Source organism: Periplaneta americana, chromosome 2 (assembly GCF_040183065.1).
Source record: "Periplaneta americana isolate PAMFEO1 chromosome 2, P.americana_PAMFEO1_priV1, whole genome shotgun sequence".
Taxonomy (NCBI): Eukaryota; Metazoa; Arthropoda; class Insecta; order Blattodea; family Blattidae; genus Periplaneta; species Periplaneta americana.
Genome location: NC_091118.1, coordinates 203,470,011 through 203,493,265, shown reverse-complemented (window position 1 = coordinate 203,493,265; position 23,255 = coordinate 203,470,011). Strand labels below are relative to the sequence as shown.

At 36.0% G+C, this 23,255-nt stretch overlaps 1 protein-coding gene across 1 annotated transcript in view; it reads left to right on the top strand.

The window, feature by feature from the left end:
• Window positions 1-11,150, top strand: part of LOC138695069 (allatostatin-A receptor-like) — a 213,397-nt gene extending 202,247 nt beyond the window's left edge. Inside the window, exon 5 of the mRNA XM_069819430.1 lies at window positions 5,390-11,150. Within this exon, the coding sequence (XP_069675531.1) occupies window positions 5,390-5,716 (327 nt within the window). The 3' untranslated portion in view covers window positions 5,717-11,150. The remainder of the gene's footprint in view (window positions 1-5,389) is intronic.
• Window positions 11,151-23,255: the final 12,105 nt, after the last annotated feature.

Here is a 23,255-nt window from a genome sequence, read left to right as displayed (position 1 = left end):
GTCAACTGTTCGGCGCATGAATCTCATCTCGCAAGCTGTTAGTCTGCTTTCGTCTTTTGTCCTTACAGTCCACGCTTCACTCCCATAACATAGGACTGGTCGAGCTATTGTTTGATAAAGACGAGTATGAGTTGATTTTTGTACTTATGAAGGTTTTAAAACTCTATTAATGATGCCCATTGATTTGTTGAATTTTACAATTTTCTATGATAAATCCAAATTTTCAACAAAAGAAAGTTTATATCCTAAATAATTAAACTCATTAACTCTTTCCAAAATTGTGTTATTTAAACAAATTTTGCTTGGCATTAGGTATTTACCACAAAAGGCCATTTGTGATATAATAAAATAATATTATAATAAAATAATAATTGAAACAATGGAAAACACGTATACAAATGTCTTATGAACGGTTTATAGAAATAACTTAACTTGCAAATAAGAAAATCGAAAATATACTTTTGTATTCTTTCCTGTTAAAAATACTCGCATTAGCAGTCGCGTGGATTACATTTGTAATCCACTCTAAAATTATATATTGCTACACAGAAAAAAATTCTTAATTACATGCAAATAGTCCAGACATCAGATCTAAACTGTAACAGGAAGGTACTGAAAATTTCACGCTATCAGCATTGAAAGTAGAGATGTGATAAACAGCAGTGGATTACAAATGTATGCCGTGCGAGTACTGGAGGGTTAATATGAGAATGGATCAAAATCAAGCGAATCACCATTCAGACTCATTCAGCGATCTCCCTCGGGTTAAGAATTTTCTTCAGCAGGCCTATGCTTCTTGTATATTCTTCATAGAAACAAATACATGTCCATCAAACATTGTTACAACTAAGGTACACAAAAATATTCATAACATCATCTTTTTTCTATTTAAGAAATTAAAAAATCTGATTCGAGGAAAAATAGCAATTATGATACATTTCTACAATCAGCTAACATCGAGATGATAGATACTAAATAGATATAAATTATGCTAAATCTAGCATGAAGATGCTAGATCTGGCAACACTGGTTTCCATTCTTGATTCTTGGCAACTTCTGTGAAACATATTATGCTGCTTTGAGCAACTTCTACACAAGTTTCATCCATAAGTCTCATTATTAATTATTATACATCGGAAGCTAAGGGGAATTGGACGTTATCGCATGCAAAGTAATGGTAAAAATAGCCTATCTTCAAGCAGTCATAAATGTAATACTATTTATCACAGCTATTTCATTTTTTAGTGATATATGCATACACATTAAAATTTAAAATGAAAAAAGAATGGTTAGTCTAATGTAAATCTTACCCTTAAATTAATTTTTGAATTTAAACATATGTTTTATATAAATTCACTACATACGTGTGATTAGGTACACTCTATTCACTTATCATAGCACACATTGAATTAAAATTTTGGCCACTTACTGCTAACAGATACCAAAACATACCCTACTAAAATTATTAAAATATCTGTAATATTATTGGCATAGAGCTTATACTAATCTTCAATTTTTTTAAATTTATTGACGGTGATGATTACTATAAGCCCTATGCCCATAATATTACAGATATATGTATAATTTTAATAGGGTATGTTTTAGTATCTATTAGCAGTAAGTGGTCAAATTTTCAATTCTATATGTGTTATAATAAGTGAATAGAGTGTACCTAATCACAGACATGTAGTGAATTTATAAAAAAATTGTGCTTAATTAAAAAAATTAATTTAAGGATACAGATTTACTCTAGAGTCACCATTCTTTTTCATTTTAAAGCTTAATATGTATACACACATAGCTAACAAAAATTAAAAACCACTGATAAATAGTAGACTATTATATTTATGACTGCTAGAAGATAGGCTATTTTTACCATTATTTTGCATGCGATAATGACTAACTCCCCTTAAGGCACTAAAATAGTGTGACAGCCACGTGAGATACGATCTCACGACCGGGAGGAGGAGGGCAAGGTCGGCCGTGAGTAGGCGCGGCAAATAAAGTTGCGCGCGCATCTGCTTCTTGGGGCATGTGCTGTGGCGTAGAGAGGAGAGGAGAGATGGCGACCGCGGTAGTGAGGGGAGAAATCCAGAGAATTCGAGAGGTGCCATCTTCTGGACATCCGTAGAAATTTCCAGCATCGTACCTTCCCGAAACTATGGTTTAGTTATAAATACGACACGCGAGTGAACTTGAGCGGCAGTTAGCAGTTGTTGTAGTCGTTGGACAGCAAGCCAACCAGTCTTGTGTAGCAGTGGAGCCAGCTTCGAGACCGGAGTTCGACTTCAGTGTGTCCGCAGCTGTGTGAGCGTCCGAAGTCCTGAGTTCGAGTGCAGTGGACCGCAGTTGGGAGACCTGAGTTCGAAGTTCAGTGGACTGTCTCTGAAGGTCTAGGGTTCGAGATACTGTGAACTCGAGTGACTGAGCCAGAAGAACTAGCCAAGGCAAACGAACTGTGAACTGAGAACTGACAGTTCTATGTTATAAATAGTGTTTTGTGAACATTAGTTAAGATTAGCAGTACATTGTTGTTCTCAATAATCCAAGTAAATTGTCATTGTCGTCTGTGGAGTGCAATAACAAATATTGTGTTGCTGTGTGGAGTGGAAATCCCATTGTTGACGGGAGTGTTTAAACTAAATTATAAAGTGACTATTGTTGAAACAATAAAATTACATTATTGTTTTGTATAAAAAGTTACAATAGTATTTTAGGCGACTAAAAAGGCTCTAAAACAACAAAAATAGGGCAATAAAAGGCAGTGAAATTATATTGAATCGTTCATAATTTATAAAATAAACATCCATAAGACCATAAGTAACTTAACAAAGTAGCTACACTGGAAAAGTAGTTTATCTGTTCTGTGGACCTGTTTCACTTGTACTTATGAATCCACAACTTCACGTCCATAATTTGAGTTAAAATAAGTAACAAGCAACTTTTAAAGATTAACACACAAACTTCTCTCAAGTTTATTGAACAAAATCAGTTTATATGCTGAAAAAGATCTCTCAACGTAATACCGATGTGACTGGAGCATACTTAAACAGTGCCTCCTGGCTACATAATAATAGTTCCATTAGTAGTGAAAGCAGGAAATTCTGCTGACGATATAAAGAAGCTTCCGATGTTTTCAATTTTGGCATTTTTGACCATACAACAGTCCCCTGACAAAGACAATTCTATAATGACTGCGTACTTCGTGTTTTGAACACAGTGCTGGAGTCAGAAGGACAAGGTCGATTCCAGAGTAAGAAAAAGAACAATGCTGCATTGCAACAGGATGTCCCATATCTATGGCTACTATAAGAACTGCAATTTCCTTAGTTTCGAACGCAGAAATAAAAGCAGTATTGTTGAATGAGTAGTCATATAAAGAAAAAGAAAAAAGGACATATAAAAGATAAAAAGGGCAAAAAGTACATATTAAAGCAAAAAAAAAAAAAGCGTTAACGGCAAAAAAGGCAAGATCAAACTTATTCAGAATGCTTCATTCCTCATGATCCGTGCACATATCTATACTAATAATAAATCTATAGCCGAAAATTTTCTGGTAATTTTCGATTTTCCAAAAATAATTGGTCCTAACATATATATAATTAACCACCCTGAAACCGAAAACTGCATTTTTTAAATTCTTGTTTGTATGTCTGTCTGTATGTTTGTTACCTTTTCAGGCGATAATGGCTGAACCGATTTATATGAAAATTGGAATATAAATTAAGTTCGTTGTAACTTAGATTTTAGGCTATATGGCATTCAAAATACTTTATTTAAAAGGGGAGGTTTATAAGGTGGCCTGAATTAAATAAATCGAAATATCTCGCTTATTATTGATTTTTGTGAAAAATGTTACATAACAAAAGTTTGTTTAAAAATGATTTCCGATAAATTTTATTCTTTACAAAATTTTGATAGGACTGATATTTAATGAGATAAATTAGTTTTAAAATTAAAATAACGCCATCTAAGACGGTGCAATGAATTAAGAACAAATGACTTCGTCTATAAGGGGCCTTGGACAACAACAATCGAAACAGGGGCCTTGGGCATCAACAATCGAAAGCTATTAAACATAGCCTACAGAGAATGTTTCTGTGTTTGTATGAAGTAATATCAGAAGCTAAATTAACCGATTTGTATAATTAATTATTATTTCACCATTGAAGTGGAATTTCTCTAGATGGACATAATGCTATAATGTTATTACAGTAACGTCTAAGTAAATCGAGGACAGGTAAGATTAAAATAGCTTCTTATCCACAGAAAATTTGGTAGGCTATTTTGTACATTCGTTTTCTGTATTTCTTAAAATAATATTTATGTACACTCATTTTAATGTCAGAGAATTAACGAACAACGAGAGTTTATTGATTTAGTATGTAGTAATAGTACGTTAGCTTAGCAATCCATTATTTTATAATTCAAATTTTAACTATACTCAATTGAATCGTGTTAAAATACATAAAATATATATGCAATAAATGCAATGCAAAAAAAAATTGGGTAATGAGCGAAGCAGATTATCTTGCGCTGTTGTAAACGTTTTTTCCTGGATCAAACGTCCTATTTTAATTATGTAATTACTTTATATTTGAATAATTTCGAGGGAAAAATTGTTCCGGAGCCGGGTATCGAACCCGGGACCTTTGGTTTAACGTACCAACGCTCTACCACTGAGCTACTCGGGAACTCTAACCGACACCGATCCAATTTTTCCCTCTATATCCACAGACCTCGAAGTGGGCTGACAACCGTCAAGCAACCAACTTCGAGTGCACACTAACTCCGTGTGACTTAAATTGTGATTTTCTGTTAACGAACAGTGACGTGTATTATGCAAATCAAGATTTCAGGTATAACTCCCTGTAAAGTTGATTTGAATAATTTCGAGGAAAAAATTGTTCCGGAGCCGGATATCGAACCCGGGACCTTTGGTTTAACGTACCAACAGGGAGTTATACCTGAAATCTTGATTTGCATAATACACGTTACTGTTCGTTAACAGAAAACCACAATTTAAGTCACACGGAGTTAGTGTGCACTCGAAATTGGTTGCTTGACGGTTGTCAGCCCACTTTGAGGTCTGTGGATATAAAGGGAAAAATTGGATCGGTGTCGGTTAGAGTTCCCGAGTAGCTCAGTGGTAGAGCGTTGGTACGTTAAACCAAAGGTCCCGGGTTCGATACCCGGCTCCGGAACAATTTTTCCCTCGAAATTATTCAAATCAACTTTACAGGGAGTTATACCTGAAATCTTGATTTACTTTATATTTATTTCTAACAGGTGCAGCGGAGCGCACGGGTACGGCTAGTAACCAAATATAAATATGAACATTCAAATAAAATAGGCATTTTCCTAAACATTCGATGTCTATTAATTACAGATCATCCTGGTGCTGAAGAGCGTGGACATGTACGAGATCACCAACACGAGCGTGATGATCCAGATCGTGAGTCAGGTGATGGCCTACATGAACTCCTGTGTCAACCCCATCCTTTACGCCTTCCTGTCCGATCACTTCCGCAAAGCTTTCCGCAAGGTCGTGAACTGCGGTCCTCTAGGACCTCGTGGCTTCGGAGGCACCCGGTACCAGCGGGCGTCCACGACGATCATCCCCCACCAAGCCAACGGCAGGTGCAAGAGCACCATGCTGACCGTCACCAAGACCACACGCACCAACGGCTGCAGCGCCGTCAACGACATCTTATGAGACACGGCAGCAACAACGACTACGAATGCAGGAGGGTCCCTGGAGACGATGCTGTGATTGTTGGAGTCGTTGTTGTCACGTGCTACAGACAGCTCAGACGGTTGGGGCGACTCGCTAATGATGGGTGCTTGTTGAAACAATGCTGTGATTATTTTAATAGTGTTTATTTTTTAAGAATGTATTTCAGCTGTAGATGAAGCTCAAGGACAATATAATTTTCCTAAATACCCCAACAAACAAGTACTTCGAATTTATTTTGAGATAAAATATCATCAAATCAATTTATAAGTGTGCTGTCTCTATTTTCTCTGAAATAAGCTCATGTAGGAAATTTCTAGGCTGTATGTCATGTTGTTTCTTTAATCAACGATTAAATGTTTATCATTTCACTTGTAAACTATAGTACCATAATATCCTAACAAATATTATTTTGACACTTTAATAAATATTCTCGTGATCTTCATCTTAGTGTCGAGATATGAAATCCAGTCTTCATGTGTAACGTGTGAATGCTATTTTACTTTGAGACTGGGGATGTGAACATTGAAGTTATAAAACACCATTTAATACCAAGTGAGTTTTTGAGCGAGATAACTATTTCCCTGAATCGTAGCTTCCTTACAAACTGCTCAACTCCATAGAAACCATATCTACAATACTCAATGTCAAAAAAAAAAAACATTTGAACAGTTTTGTAATGCAATGGACAATAAATATGTGGTCAGTGGTGATTGTGAAGATTTTTAGTGTCACTTAGCAAATTTAATTTCATTAGTCTTGTTAATTTAGATGATTTAAACAGAACTAGTAAACACATAGCTGTAAAAATGTAAAAGTCCAAAATGTAATTAATGCAGAGACATTATAATAGAGTATATGTTAGCGAGGTGTACAAAAGAATGTTTGCAAAGCGACATATCTTGAAGTTATCGGGAGGCATATCTAATCAGTAAATTTTCTTGGGTTGGTACTATTGTAATGACTGAACAAAATGTTGGATCACGATAAACACATCACAAATCTTGCATAAAATTTAAAGTAACTTTTTAATTTCAGTAAACACGAATATAAAAAGGAAATTTGTATCTGCACAAACAGAGTAAATTACTCTCTGTGTAATTTATAAACACTTTGTCTTTCGTTTTTTTAAGTTGGTTATTTAATGACGCTCTATCAACTACTACGTTATTTAGCGTCGATGAGATTGGTGACAGCGAGATGATATTTGGCGAGATGAGGCCGAGGATTCGCCATAGATTACCTGGCATTCACATTACGGTTGGGGAAAACATCGGAAAAAAAACCAACCAGGTAATCAGCCCAAGCGAGGATCGAACCTGCGCCCGAACGCAACTTCAGACCGGCAGGCAAGCGCCTTAACCGACTGAGCCACGCCGGTGGCTTTCTCTTTCGTTTTAGAGCAATCAAAATATAAAATATTTGCCAAATTTTTAAACGAGTAATTAAAAAATGAAGAATAAATTGGTACGTTAAGCAAACACGGTTGTATTTTGTCGGTTGAAACATATGCCAGTTGTAGTAAAATCGGCAGGCTTACATCACAGTCTAATACATACAGTCACGAAGCTCTGAAGTGATTTTTTGCACTTCCTGCGATACAATGCTCCAAGCGGTTAGCAACTGAGAGTACTAGGAACAAGAGACTGTGCGATAGTAGCGATCCTAGTGGCTAGCAACTGAAGTTCAACTGTCATTGGATGCATATTCTCTACATGTTGAGCTTCGTGACTGTATATACTAGACTGTGCTCGCATTTTAACATTGTTGTCATAGGCGTTGTCTACTAAATTGGACTATTCGATCTATAGAATAATTCACTCAACAATTCTAATTTTTTTTTTCCGATTTGTAACCGAATGAATACGGTTGTTTCCAAATTACGAACCTATTTTGAGAGTCTTACATAATTATTCGACAATACTTCCTTGCTGTAGTACAGGAAGCCACAAACGAAGAGCGTGCATGTCTTACAAAATACAGAAACGAAATGGAAGAATGTTACGAACCGATACACGTTGGCACTTGAATGAGCTTGGACATGACACAAAAAATTGCACAATATTTCTGAAAGATCAAAAATGTTACATGAGAAACATAAACGGTATAAATCTAGAACATAACTAAAGGATGCGGCAAAACATCCTCCCTAATTTAAAGTTTAAATAAAGAAACAGATGGATCAAAATAAGGAAACTTTATTAATATGAATGGTATCATAACAGTGGGAATTTTTCATTTTTTTAATAACATGTCTCTCAAGTCCTTCACTATCAATGTATTGTTGAATGCGACTTGGGAATTTCTGAATCACTCTAACTCACTTCTTGAGGAATAAGACCAATTTCTTCCTGTATTGCATTTCTTAGTTCTGGCAAAGTCCTCGGCCGATGTTTGAACACCTCAGCCTTAAGATGCCCCCAAAGAAAAAAATCACAGGGTGCAAGGTCTGGTGATCGTGCTGGCCAGGGGCCGTCGCCACGTGAAGGAATTAAGCGTCCGGGAAACATTTGAGCAGCGATAACGGAATTACCACTTATCAGAAACGATACCACAGTTTAAGCACGTCCTTCAACCGTCCACGGCATAGTTGGAATTCGTTACAGATTACAATTTCAGATTACAGTTTGCACTAATTGAATGTCAATTCCGTATATTCAATGTCCTATTCAATTCTTTTGTTTTGCGCATGTCATTTGATATCGCTATGGCAACGCATGTAAACCTAAATTTCCCACTCTTTAGATATGGTTCATATTAATACAGTTTCCTTATTTTGATCCATTTGTTTTTTATTTAAACTTTAAATTAGGGAGGATGTTTTGCCGCACCGTTCATTAATCTCTCAAGAGAACAATTTTGTGCGAGATTTAAAGAATTTTATAAATATATTCAGAACTTTAATTTTAATCTCTAATTTATTTTGTATGAAGAAGAAATTCAACCTCTTCAAATAAAGTTACATTTTCAGGATTATAATCTCTCTGCCGATATAAACATAAGACAGCGTGTTTATGTTATTTCTATTGTTTACATGGTTACAGCGTCTTCCGGTTTGTCGCAACAATGAGAAGTCGTGTTTGGACTGAGACCACAAACACCTACATCCAATGTTGCCACATTCCCACGAACTATTATGTTGAGATTTTTATTTATTTTAATGTTGAATTTGGCGTTTGTTATAGAACGCTTAAGTACGTAATATTTAATATTGTCGCTATCATTGTATGTTGTAGAAAAACGTAACTGTCTCCTAAGAATACTGCTTGTGGCCAAAACATAAAATAAACCAGTCAGAATTTCTTCTATTGTGATAAAAAAACTAGATAGCACTAACATTGCTTGTAATTATATACATTTCTATTTTTATTGCGATATTTTTCTGCAGTGTTTTCCTCGTCTTTATAAAACCTGACGTCACATAACCTCAGTATTTGAGTTGCAATCACAGTTATTGTATTCCAATACTACGTCATACAGCCAACTATACGAACCTAATTTTCATAAATGAATACATAAGCTGAATCCATGTAGTATGTTATTATTAAACTTCATAATCGGCTAGTACGGACACCAGATTATCTATTTCTCGTTGTTAGAAATGAATTGCAAACTTTTTCATATTTTGTTCAGTGATATAAGCCGTTTGTTTAAAATGTTTAATGATGTAAAATATGTGAATAAAAGAAAACATGTTTAAATAAAATGTACATAAGATATTACGAAATATATATAATTTGTAATAATAATTTAAAAAGCAGTATCTGTTAAAATTATTACGTTACGCATTACATAACAAAACTGTGAAAAGTTTTTACTCTACGAAAGCATAATTTGTGAATACAGTGTACATCTAGACTTACCTACCATGTAACTATGGCATGACAGAGTCGATGCATTTATTTATTCGAAGTTGAACTGTTGGTTTTTATCGAAATAATTTTTGTTGATCTTTGAAGTATTGTCATGTATTATAAATATGTAAAATTACTTGAGAGTGAAATTATATGTAAATAAATATATACATAACATACTTTCGTAATATTTCCTAATAAAATTCTGTGTAATGGACGCTTCAGAAAATAATTAATATACAGCTTCAAATAATAGGAGCTGGCTCACTAACATTATTTTGAAGGTTATCGTCTCGGGATGTATAATATGTATAACAATTGGTATTACGATACGAAATGCTTTAACCATTATTTTCACTTGAAAGAATGATAGAAACTGCAACATTTGTGAATATGCCCTTAAGTGTGGCCAACATTGTCAATTGAAACCTTATATTAATTTTCCAAGAATAGATAATACATTAATTTCTAGGCTTTTTACTTCAAATTTGACAGTTTCGTATAGCCTATATGACGAAAAAGAGTTTTTATTAGAAAACTTTGGAAAATGAATATAAATTTTAATAATATAAAAATGAATATTATCTATATTTGTAAGTCTAATATGCTTTACGTACCAACTTCTTATTACCGATTGGAGACGAAGTCGCTGCTATCGCTATAAATAGGAAACATGCAACGAGCTCAGTAGTTCGGACTCCTGCCGTCGGTAATAGGAACTTGGCTGGCCTATACCGAATGACTTGAATGAAAAATAAATTGCTAGGACACGAATGCAGCGTAAACGAGGTGCTAAGTTTCAACTCCATAACCAGATACATTGTTTGCTCACAAGCCATGATGGAAGATCGTAGTCTTGTGTAATACTGTTTCATTGTTAGAGTATTTACTGTAATCTATGCAATACATGTCTAGATCAGGGTGCGTTCTCTTTACTCATACGCCATTGTTGTTATTATTCTTGAATTTTCTGGATTATATTATACATTAGTTTTTAACCAGGCAAACATTAATGTAATTCAGTTTAATTAAAAATATCAGAACCTTTAATTTACTTAAAAATAATTCTACAATCAGATTCAACTGTTTTGCAACAAATAAGTTATATTCAAGAGAAGAACATATCTGTAGCGTAATCTTTGGTATTCAGATGATCTTTAAGAACTATAGATGTAAAACTTTTGTTACAGTATATGGCATTTTTATGCTTAATATTAGAGACACAATTTCCGCGACTAGAACATTCTTAATGTAACTACACTTTAAGATATCTTTCTGAGAGTACTGGCATCTCTGCAAGACAAGATCTGCTGCAACACTTGGACTAACTGAATGCTAGTAAAATGAAATAACATCTCCATACGCCCCTGATCTAGATAACTTTGCAGTGACTTATGTGTGCTTTAAATACTGTATGTTTAAATTCCTATACGGGCTAGTATTAATGAAGCTACTGAAATATTTGAAAATGACATGTAACATGATGTACATATGCAAAATAAAGACAACTTTTAAAATATAAATGAAAGTTTTGCATAAAATGCTGTGCTTGTTCGAAAAATAACCTACACATGCGTCGGGTATTAGGGGGAATGTGTTTCAGCAAGAAGTTTCCATTTCGTCGGGAATTCGCTATAACCAACTACAGCAGGCATGTCAGAAATCAGACACTGAAAGTGCAGTGTACGTGCGCGGAACGCCGGCCTGTGCAGATTGCGTCATTCACGTGTTGCTCTTACCAGTTCTTAGCCGGAGGGATGTACAAGAAGCTATTCTGCACTTCTAGTGTTCAATTAAATTGACATTTGGACATTATAAACATACTTAGCAGAAGGAAAAACACAATTATTGTCAGTGTCTATGTTTGACAATAATTGTAACACAAGAAACAATAGACTTACTCAGTTACAATTCACAAAGCAGTCGTTTGTAAAGAATCATTTATTTACATGATTTGTATACAGTATTTGAAGAAAATATAAATATTGCAGTAATTTCGAAACAACAAAAAACGAACACAGTATTTCATTTTACGTTGTAGGTACTGATTATTTCAAAGTAATACTCTTTCATTAATCCTCAAGCATTATTGGGACCATTGGTGCACAAATGTTAAAGAAAATATTTTACTCCCTATTACATGCAATAGGACATTGTGAGACGTTTACACTGGAATCATTTCCTTGCTGTATATTAATATCAATTCACATTATTATTAATAAATTGTATAAATTAAGCTTGAATTTAAATTTATATTTAGTTTATTTGTAAAACTTTGAGAGCAAGTATCAGCAAGTTGGGAGCGTTACTGAATTGAGTTAAAAGAGTACTTCACAAGCTGTGAAGCGAGGATATTTTCTTTATGTCAGGTTTAAAGATTTATTAACGTAAGTATATTAAGATAATATAGTAACGTGAGATGGAAAATTCGCCATTATGTATTATTTTTCCAAAAAAATTTTCCACCTTACAAATAGTTGCTTTCTTCCTTCCCTTACAACCTCAAAACCCTCAAATGTATTCTTCACTCAATATTCTCATCGCTTATCAGCTTATCAAATAAAAGTTGTAAGTCGTCTAACCATTGATGGCTGTGTTAATACAGACTCCAAAACAACATCATTGTCATGTTTGTCTTGCCGTGAGAGTATTAATTAAGAAATAAGAGCTGGCGAATATCATATTTTGAGAACTTTACTAATCTTATTTAAATTCTCATATCATATCACTATTAGGTCCACTATATGATGAAACCCTTTAATTTAAAATAATTATTGTTGGCTGAGAAAAACATCATAACAATTATGTTATAATATGATTCGTGATTTCTCTTCTTCGTTATATCTGTGGACTCCTCTCTTTATTTTTCATAACGTAATGAGTAATCATACCGAACTGCGTTACTGAAACAAAAGCTGATCTCAACAGGTATTGTACAGCCCTGTCGCGCTCCCCTCCAAGCCGATTTACTCCCTCCATGTAGTGAAATAGGAACTGCACATCGCACAGAGATAATTGCATAATATGCAGGATTTTGGCATGCCTGTGTTACGTACATTTCCTGCTTTCCCCTTCAAAATTATCTAAAGTTTCTTCAGTGGAGCAGTGAAGCTCTGAGTGAGACAAGTGGCTAACAAGCTTGGAGTTCACATATTCAGTTTTTCTCAGTCCCAAATTCCATTGCAAAGACGCGTTTTAATTGTTTATCATCCTATTTCCCAAATTACATTGACTATTTCCTTTATATGACGTCATTCCATTTTCGACCAATGAAGTGTAATGAAATTTTGAATTCCAACCAATCACAGTCAGACTTTGCGATAATTTTTGCAGCTAGATTTATCATTATCAATTTATCGCATGGTCGTTCTTTTGTTTAGTCGTTGTCACCAACTATTTCCCCGTAAATTGATGATTATGAATACATTAAGATGCAACTACACGGTTAAACTTTTCTTTGAACTTTAAAGCAATGAATGCAAGATTTATATTTAATATTAATTAATATATTACGCAGTGAAGACGACATTCAAAACGGCGCACCATGTAGATACAAAATCTTCATGCATCTTAATTGAACGTACCTTTTAAACTTGATTCTTTCAATATTCTTCCCAGGTTGCACGCATACGCGATTGGAATATTGAACTGTGTAGATGCAGCTTTAGTTCCGTTACACACTACAGCGAGAATGCGTTTGTCGAGTTATAAAAAATTATTTCGTGTAGCACTGATTGTAACGGTCGAAATAAGACACAGTTGACATTGGTCCTACTCCCACAGGTAACATAACCTATAAGTAGCGTATAAAATTTGTATTTTGTGAATGAAATGAAACAATTAATAGAAAGTCAGATGTTCAAATTTATGTAACATCATCGCATATCAAACCCAATGACCTTGCATAGTAATAATAAGGTCTTTTCATCAAACTGCCTTCCGTATGGAGTAATAAAATTCGTGTTTTAATTAGGCCTATCTATGCAGAGATGGCTTCACTGTGTAGCAACATGTCTCGCGTGAATACATAAGCATTGGTATATAGCTGTCCCCACTGTTACTGTTAAATTAAATTATGATTTTAGCAGATAATGAAAATGTATTTAGGGTAAGGTGGTACATTATGGATATAGGTACAATACGGATCACGCTATGATTAGCGTAATTTTCTACAAGACTATTGTTGGTAGAACTGTTTTGAGCAGTGCGTCAAGAAGGAGGATCCTTGTTGTGTTTATCGTGTAAGTTTCAGTACAGCTGAGCCTTTCATTGAATCTCTACAATTTATTTTGCATAACAAAGTAAATATTTGCACATGGAAGATATCCAACTTATAAAACTGCACAGTATTTAAGTTCCTGGTGTAGCTTCAAACATAGCAGAATCATTTTCCTTTTTATACAGTCTTATGATGCCATGAAATAGACGACTGTAGGTGCAAGTGCTGCCACCTATTGTTGCATTGTAACACTGAATGATCCCCATACATTTAACATTACTAAAGTACAATATGGATCAGTAGCCTAGGTACAATATGGATCAGTAGTCTAGCTACAATATGGATATAGCCTAGTAGTACAAATGGGATCGGGAGAAGCTAGACGATTATTTTTTGTTGTAATTATTTTGAAATATAGTCCTACGCGTATATTTTATATATTACAATTTTTTTTTTCATTTTGTTGTTAATTTTAATATTTTTTTCTTACATGTTCATGGGTAGATGTCAAGGGTAAAAACAGAACCTAAATGCAGACGAAAGTGGAAGCCATCGGTGATGAACACTGCAATTAAGAGCGTCAAGGAAGGGTATTTGTTTATACGTGAGACTTTCGAGTTACTTTTACTGCACTCCATATAAAACTGACGCTTGAAGAACAGAGAGTTACTGGGTGAAAGCTTCGTGTAGGAGACGCAATAGTCTTGGTTCATCACCTCTTCATGTGAGGCAAGCCGCATTTAACTTTGCAGAGGGAAGTGAGGTGAAACACCTATGGAATACGGAGAACAGAGTTGCACGGATTGATTGGTTTCTCGCATTTCTAACGAGACACTCAAATTCGAGTGTAAGGGATCCCGAGTGTCTGTCACGTGCCAGAGCTCAAGGATTAAATAGGCAATCAGTTGCGCATTTTTTCGGCAAACTTGAAAGAAGTTACGGACCAATTTGAATTGTGTGACAAGCCTTATAATGTGTCCTTTATGGATGAGTGTGGTTTTCCGCTTAATAACAGGCTTTCTAAGATAGTATATCAAAAGGGGAAGTGAAAAGTTGTTGCTATTACCAATGCAGAAAGAGAGGAAAATGTAACCATCGTTGCATGTTGTAACACATCCGGTGGATTCAACCCTCCAATAGTCATTTTTGAAAGTGTTAGGAAACACCCAGAATTTCAGGACAGCTTGCCTCCAGGCTCGATAGTGGCAATGAGCGAGTCAGGGTACATAAATGAAAATCTCTTCTTGGCATGGTTGAATCACTTCAATTGCATACAAAACCCCGGGCAGAGTCTTGATAGTTCTGGACAATCATTCAAGCCATGTGAGTTTGCAAGCCTTGGAATATTTTCAGGTGAATGAGATGAATTTTTAGGGTTACCACCACATAGCAATCATGTCTTAAAACCATTAGACAGAACATTGTTTAAGTCACTGAAGACCAAATACCATAAGAATGCAATTGAATGGATTCATCCAAATGAAAATCTGTCGAAGAAAAGATTCTGTCCCATATTCAACATGGCTTGGAACAGCACGGATTCCGTAGGTGTAATTGTTAAAAGGTTTTCAATGTACTGGGATATTCCCATTCAACGATGACATTGTTCCGAAAATAATGCTGGTCATGCAACCGCTAGCACTAGTAGGCCCCAAACCTCTGGAGAGCCCTCAAGCAGACACACAAATGCGACCAAGTCTATAGTTTCAGAAACTGGATCATCCACCAAAACTAGCGGCAACTTCTCAAGTGACAACTTCTGAAGTCATAAAAGTTGTTTTTCGTCACCAGAGGATACAATAAAAAATTTGTTGCCTTTTCTACCTAGAAAGGAGTCGTGCCGAAAACGGAAACTGCAGACCTCTGTCCACCTTCCTACCCCACAAAACATTCACACCACTCGTGTTAAGATATGTGGCAATGAGACCACAAACATAACAAAAATCCAAGACGAGAAGCGCAACAGTGCTAAAAGGAAGTGTGCTGGTGTCATCAAGGAATCACCAAAGAGAAAAGATGTATGTAGATTCTGTTTGCTGAATTATTATAGTCCGGAATTCATAAGGAAAGGGGACTGAATTTGTTGTTAAGGGTGCCAAATGTGGTATCATGAAATCTGTGTAGGTCGAAAAGGTAAAAAACAGTTTATTTGTGGCAATTGCCAGTGATTCTATATGTACTATGTAGGGATCCGAATTGTACCCACTGAGGTACATTATGGATCATTTTTTGTTAAATGTAATTTATTTTTCAGTGCTTAACTTAAGTGAAGTAATTTTGTTTAAACACTTGTATCATATGAGAAAATGTCCAAAGATTATATAAAAATAAAACCATAATGCCCAGACATGCATGTTGGTTGGAACAATAAAATCTGTCTTTAGTGATCCATAATGTACCACCTTACCCTATGTTATAATAATAAGAGAAAAGTGCAGTACATGTAATTAACATTGTTAAACCTGTATTTCGCTTTTCGCAATTGGCATTACTGAATAATAACATCGAATTTCTTTATTGCAGTAATCGATATTCATCTACGAGTATTTCAACTTCACAATGTCTGAATAGGTTAAGTATTCGTTAATAAACAATTATTAACATTTTGTGATCGCATTTTAGGAATATATTATTTACATTTTTATTTTATTCACGAAATAATCCTAATAAATGCCACTTGAGGTCTGAGATTTCCCAGATAAATCTCAGACCTCTCGTAACATTACTACAGACAAAATCTATTTGTGCGAGATCGTGCGTATTTGCTTGTTTTCCGCACAGAACCAATACGCGGTAAGTGTGAAATACCACATTCAGTATTCCCAACGTAACACACATAACAATTTCCCTCTTCTTACCGCTTAAGCGCGACATTCATTTTACTGCTTTAGGCTTTTAACATATTATTTTTAAAGACGTTTAACATAGTAATAATTATAAATTAGAAACTGACCACTGCAATTTCACCTAAATTGGAATGTTAATTATTGTTTTTAAATATTTGCAAAAATTAAGTAAAGTCTACTACTCCACGAAGCTTACTGCATTCCTGATACAAGTAACATTAAGGAAGCCGTGAAAAAATCAACGAGATTCCAGATGCCGATGTTATTACTGCAATATGTTATATAAATAACATTGTCAAAATATTAAAATGAAAAATAAATCATTACATAACCTTACTGTTTGTTTTAAGTTCGCATTTATAGACTGGGGAAAAAAAAGACAGACGTATATCACGGCCTGCTGGGGTATAGTAAACACAGAAAACATTTTATAGCAACAATATTTTGGTTTTCCGAAGTTGCCGTCATTAAACAGAAACCAACATGGAGATTTCATTGCAACTAATTAGAAATTCGTCTTTCATGTATGTAATAAACGATCTTCGCACAATATAATGTACGATACACGAGCGGTATGTTTGTTTTCATGTTCTTGGAAATTAAAAAACTCAACTACGTTCCGCTTTTTCATTCTTCTCCTCGACCATGAAAACGTCAACATACCGCTCTTGTAACGTATATTACTATTTCAGTCAATGAAAACTATTATTGTCCCCTATCGAAGGCCGAACAAGCTCTACAGTTATAGATACAGAAAAAGTTACAAAGCTGCAGTTCATTTTGTACTATTATCTTTGACTTTATCACGGAGTGTAACTAGTTCCTGTACAATGAAATGAAAATAAACGGCGAGCGCTGAGAAATGTAGCGTCACATTTATTATATGCATTACAATCTAATTAAACTCTCAGTTGTTGGCAATTATTGCAAAATTCCACGCAGCCAGGATATGCTATGCGCTGTCAGACCTTTCAAAGCGTAGAGAGCTGTCTGGCTCTAGCAGACAATTAATCACAGTAAATCCCTTTCAAGCACAAGATACTACAAGTTGTACCGCTCTCGCTTCAAAGCCATTCCCGTGCAGTAACAGCTTATATTTCCGTAGCTATTATTTACTGTTACTTGTCATTGTTGAACTCTTATCCTTCTCTTCACATGTAAATGAAAGAAAAACCCTCACAATTAAATGGTAAAGACAATTAAGTAATACACAAAGTTGAAGTATACCTAGATGGCGAAGTCGGTAGAGTGCTGGTCTTATGTGCTCGAGGTTGCGGGTTCGATCCTGGCCTAGGTCGATGTCATTTAAGTGTGCCTAAATGCGACAGATTCATGTCAGTAGATTTACTGGCATGTAAAAAAACTACAAAAAATTCCGGCACACCGGCGACGCTGATATAACCTTGGCAGTTGTAAGCGTCGTTAAATAAAACATACCGGTACTATAATTTTATTTAATTTACAAAGATAAACATATTTATTCATTCAGTGTTCTGGTCAGGGGCAGGTCTTTCACTGCAAACCCAGCATTTTTTAATCCTTCCAGTTTTTTTGCATTCTTCTTTGTCTCTTCATATGATCCATATTTCTTAACGTCCTCTATCAACATTCCGATATCTTATTCTTCCCCGAACTCTTTTCCCGTGCACATTCCTTCCAGTGCATCCTTCAGTAGGCAGTTTCTTCTCAACCAGTGACCCAACCAACTCCTTTTCCTCTTCCTGATAAATTTCATCATCACTCGTTCTTCACCCACTCTTTCCAACACAGCTTCATTTCTTATTCTGTCTGTCCACTACACACGTTCCATTTTTCTCCATATCCACAATTTCAAATGCTTCTATTCGCTTCTCTTTACTTCGTCGTAATGTCCATGTTCCCGCCACATACAATGTCACACTTCATACAAAGCACTTCACTAGTCTCTTCCTTAGTTCTTTTTCCAGAGATCTGCAGAAGATGCTCCTTTTTCTATTAAAATCTTCGTTGACCAATGCTATCTTCCTAAACATATTGTGACAGCGACGTGAGATTCGAACTCACGACCAGCGTCCCGCGAGAGAGAGCATATCGCGCGGGCTTCATGAAGCATGAGGGACGGCGCGAGGCGGAGAGGGGAAAGGCCCACGCGACGAGGGGAGAGTGCACGCGCAACTGCTGCATGCGGAGTAAGGGGGAATGGATCTTCCCGACCCTTCCAGAAGTGCGTCGAAGTGGAGATATCCAGATAATTCTCTACAGACCTGTAGAAATTTCTCGCAACTATGATTTTGCTATAAAAGAAGAAGCGCCAGCGAACTCGAGCAGTTTTTCAGTTATTCAGTCAGTGAGTAAGCCAGAGCAAGCAAACCAGTCAAGCAAACCGGAGTTCGACTCGAGTGTGCGTCCGCATCTGCGTCAGCATCCGAAGGCCTGAGTTCGAGTGCAGTGGACCGCAGTTGGAGGGACCTGAGTTCGAGTGCAGTGGACCGCAGTTGGAGGGACCCGAGTTCGAGTACAGTGAACTGTCTCTGAAGGTCTGTGGTTCGAGATACTGTGAACTCGAGTGACTGAGATAGAAGAAGTGTGAACTGAGAACTTATAGTTCTGATTTGTAAATAGTGCTTTGTAAATATTAGTTAAGATTAACAGTTCATTGTTGTTCGTACTATTCCAAGTAAATTGTCATTGTCGTCGGTGGAGTTTTATAACGAATATTGTGTTGAGTGAAGATCCAATTGTTGACGAGAGCGATTAGGGCGAATTGTAGAAAGGAATTATTGTTGTGGCAAATAAATTACATTGTTGTTACTAATAAAATTCACAGTATTATAATACATTAATGATAAAATAATCAACTTCACTGCGCTCTTAATTTCTTCACCCCCCCCACTGTTTTTTTCCTTGTAACTTCACCCCGTATTTTATTTATTCCCGAATTTACGTGTACCTTTCACTAACCCATGACGGGGCTAAAGATAAGAGACGTGTTTTTGTCCGCTATGTCAACTACTAGATTATGTAGTGTCGAGATTAGTGATGGCGAGTGGTATTGGCGAGGTGAGGGCGAGGATTCGCCATAGATTTCCTGACATTCACCTTACGGTTGGTAAAAACCTCCGAAAAGAATCCAACCACGTAATCAGCCCAAGCAGGGTTCGAACCAGCGCCCGAGCGCAACTTCAGACCGGCAGGCAAGCGCCTTAACCGACTGAGCCACGCCGGTGGTCACTCTGCATATCACACATACATACACACTATACTCCAGTACTCAGGAGACAATACACACTTCTGGATTCCGACTGTAGTATTATTAAATAAAATACCTTGCATTGCCATACACAACCTGTACATAATAATGTCAATAACGTTTCATCAATGTAGGCCTACATATATGCGTATTGTAGTACATAGTTTTAGAAAAAATTTTGTCGCACAGACATGTGGCAGTACATATGATCAGAGGACGAGCGACCTGGTTCACAAGGAGGTAATAATAGTAATATGCGTTACAAGAGCGGTATGTTGAAGTTTTCATGTTCGAGGAAAAGTTTGAAAAAGCGAAACGTAGTTGAGCTTTTTTAATTTCCGAGAATTGAAAGAAAACATACCGCTCGTGTATCGTACATTATTTTGTGCGAAGATCGTTTATTACATACCTGAAAGAGGAATTTCTAATTAGTTGCAATGAAATCTCCATCTTGGTGTCTGTTCAATGACGGCAAATTTGCAAAACAAAAATATCTATCTTCAACATTGTTGCTTTAAAATGTTTTCTGTGTTTACTATACTCCAGCAGGCCGTGATGTATACGTCTGTCTTTTTTTTTTTTCCAGTCTATAAATGCGAACTTAAAACAAACGGTAAGGTTATGTAATGATTTATTTTTCATTTTAATATTTTAACAATATTATTTATATAACATATTGCAGTAATAACATCGGCATCTGGAATCTTGTTGATTTTTTCACGGCTTCCTTAATGTTACTTGTATCAGGAATGCAATAAGTTTCTCGGAGTAGTAGACTTTACTTAATTTTTGCAAATATTTAAAAACAATAATTAACATTGCAATTTAGGTGAAATTGCAGTGGTAAATTTCCAATTTATAATTATTACTATGTTAAACGTCTCTAAAAATAATATGTTAAAAGCCTAAAGCAGTAAAATGAATGTCGCGCTTAAGCGGTAAGAAGAGGGAAATTGTTATGTGTGTTACGATGGGAATACTGAATGTGGTATTTCACACTTACCGCGTATTGGTTCTGTGCGGAAAACAAGCAAATACGCACGATCTCGCACAAAATTAGTTTTCTTTCGTTGTACGTCTGATCATGTGCACTGCCTCATTTCTGGGATTTATAATAAAGTATCTTTGCGACAAAACTTCTTTCTAAAATTTTAATGGTATAAATAATTTAATTTTCAAATGTTAGTGTAATTGTTAAGGTGATCCATTTTTTATTTTACCAAATTCGACAAACAAGCGTCGCGTGAGCAGTTAGTCCAGCACTTCGCTTGCTAAATGCACTCGCTGACAGAGGGAAGAGTAGGTCATAGAAAACAGATCAAGAAGGTGGTTAAGAAGAAACTAGCAAGACGTCCGGAGCCGACAAAGAGGGGAAGTAAAGAAGATTTGGGTAGTCCATCTACTTGTGAGGGAAAGGAAGGAAATAAGGAACCGCAGAATTACAGTCTACGAAGTTGGTGCTTGAGGGGGGTGGAGTGATAAAAGTGTGGCAAAGGACATAGAAACAATTAAGTGAGTGTTCAAGGAGTAAGAGTAACTATCAAAATAATCGGAGGGAGAATGTATGAACGAATAAGTGAATTAGTGTCCAGAGAAACAAGAGTTGATAAAGGAAGTGACTAGAGAAAATTAGAAGTGTTTGTTCATAGTAATTGGTAGTGAAATGTTACTAATATTGGAGTGTCGACTAAGTTAGTGTACAATCAGAGAAATTGAAATGACAGGAAGACAGCAAGTATTGCAATGTAAGTTTACAAATGAAGGTTGAGTTGACTTACAAAAATAGTGCCAAACGGAAAATTTATCGGGGTGAAAGGGAACAATTATACATGTGATTCAGTGTCTAATGGAGAAATAGGGGATAAGAGTGATGACAGAAGTGAGGAGAACTGATTGTAATTTAGAGAGGAAAGTGAATGAGTATGATTAAATAATATTAATAAAAGTTAGTTCGAATTTAAGGAAATTTTAGACGTTAGGAAGTACTTCAATATACTACTACTACTAGGTTCAAAAAGTTCCCGGAATTTTACTACCATTTTTCGTATTAATATATAACAAGGGATATTATACATTTATTTTGTTGGTAACATTCATGATGCCATTTTCTTTAAGTTTGTTGATAATGGCGATTGTTGGTTTTGAGTTGTAGGCAATTGTTTATCATAGTGTTTTGTTTGTTCGTCGCATTTTGTAATTATGTCCACAGAGCAACGTACAAACATCAAGTTCTGTGTTTTGATACATAAAACTCCTGCAGAGACATTAAGATTATTGGAAGAAGCATATGGCGAAGCAGCTCAAGTGTATGCCTGGCATAAACGCTTTTCTGGTGGCCGCGATACGTACGCAGCGGCCGACCAACAACTGCAACAAATGAAGCAATCGCTCAGCGTGTGCGTAATGCTGTGAGGGACGACCGACGTAAAACCATAAAAGAGGTAGCAGCAGAGGTCGGAATATCAGTCGGAAGTGTGCATAATGTTCTTTACAAGCATCTCAACATGCATTACGTGTCTCAGAAGTTAGTTCCGAAAATGTTGTCTGCAGAACAGAAAGAAACAAGAATGACTCTTGCTGGGGACATGATCAGTATGGCTGATGAAGATGGTGATTTCTTAAACAAAATTATTGCTGGTGATGAAACTTGGTACTACTTGTACGACCCAGTCCCTAAACGACAGTCATCTGAGTGGAAATCGAAAACATCTCCTCGGAAGCAAAAATTTCCTAGGGACACTTCCAAAGGCAAAGTTATGTTGGAAGTTTTCTTCGACTCTCAGGGTCTCATCCACCATGAGTTCATTCCAGAAGGTCGTACTGTAACGAAAGAATTGTACGTAGAAATCTTCCGTCGCCTCCTGGACGCAGTGAGAAGGAAACGTCCAGAAAAGTGGGTAGAAAACAACTGGTTCCTTATGCATGACAATGCACCTGCTCATCGCGCAATTATTGTAAAGAATTTTCTTGCCAGGCACAACATAACTGCTTTGGATCACCCACCATACTCTCCTGATCTCTCACCACCTGATTACTTCCTGTTTCCCCGTCTGAAAAGTCATCTGAAAGGACGGAGATTCAATGCTGAAGAGGTTATCGCAAACGCGATGAGAGCACTAAGACGGGTTTCACAAAATGGCTTCCAGCCTGCTTCCAGGAACTCTACACGCGTTGGCAAAAGTGTGTTGTTGCGGAAGGCAACTATTTTGAAGGGAATACTGTGGAATAGTGTTTAAGGTACGTTGTTTCTAAGATAATAGCAAATTCCGGGAACTTTTTGAACCTAGTATGTAAGTAAACAATAAGAGTGGTGAGGTGTTCATTAGAAAGAATAGAAAATTTTAAGGTGAGAGGTTAGAAAGCAAATTGAGAG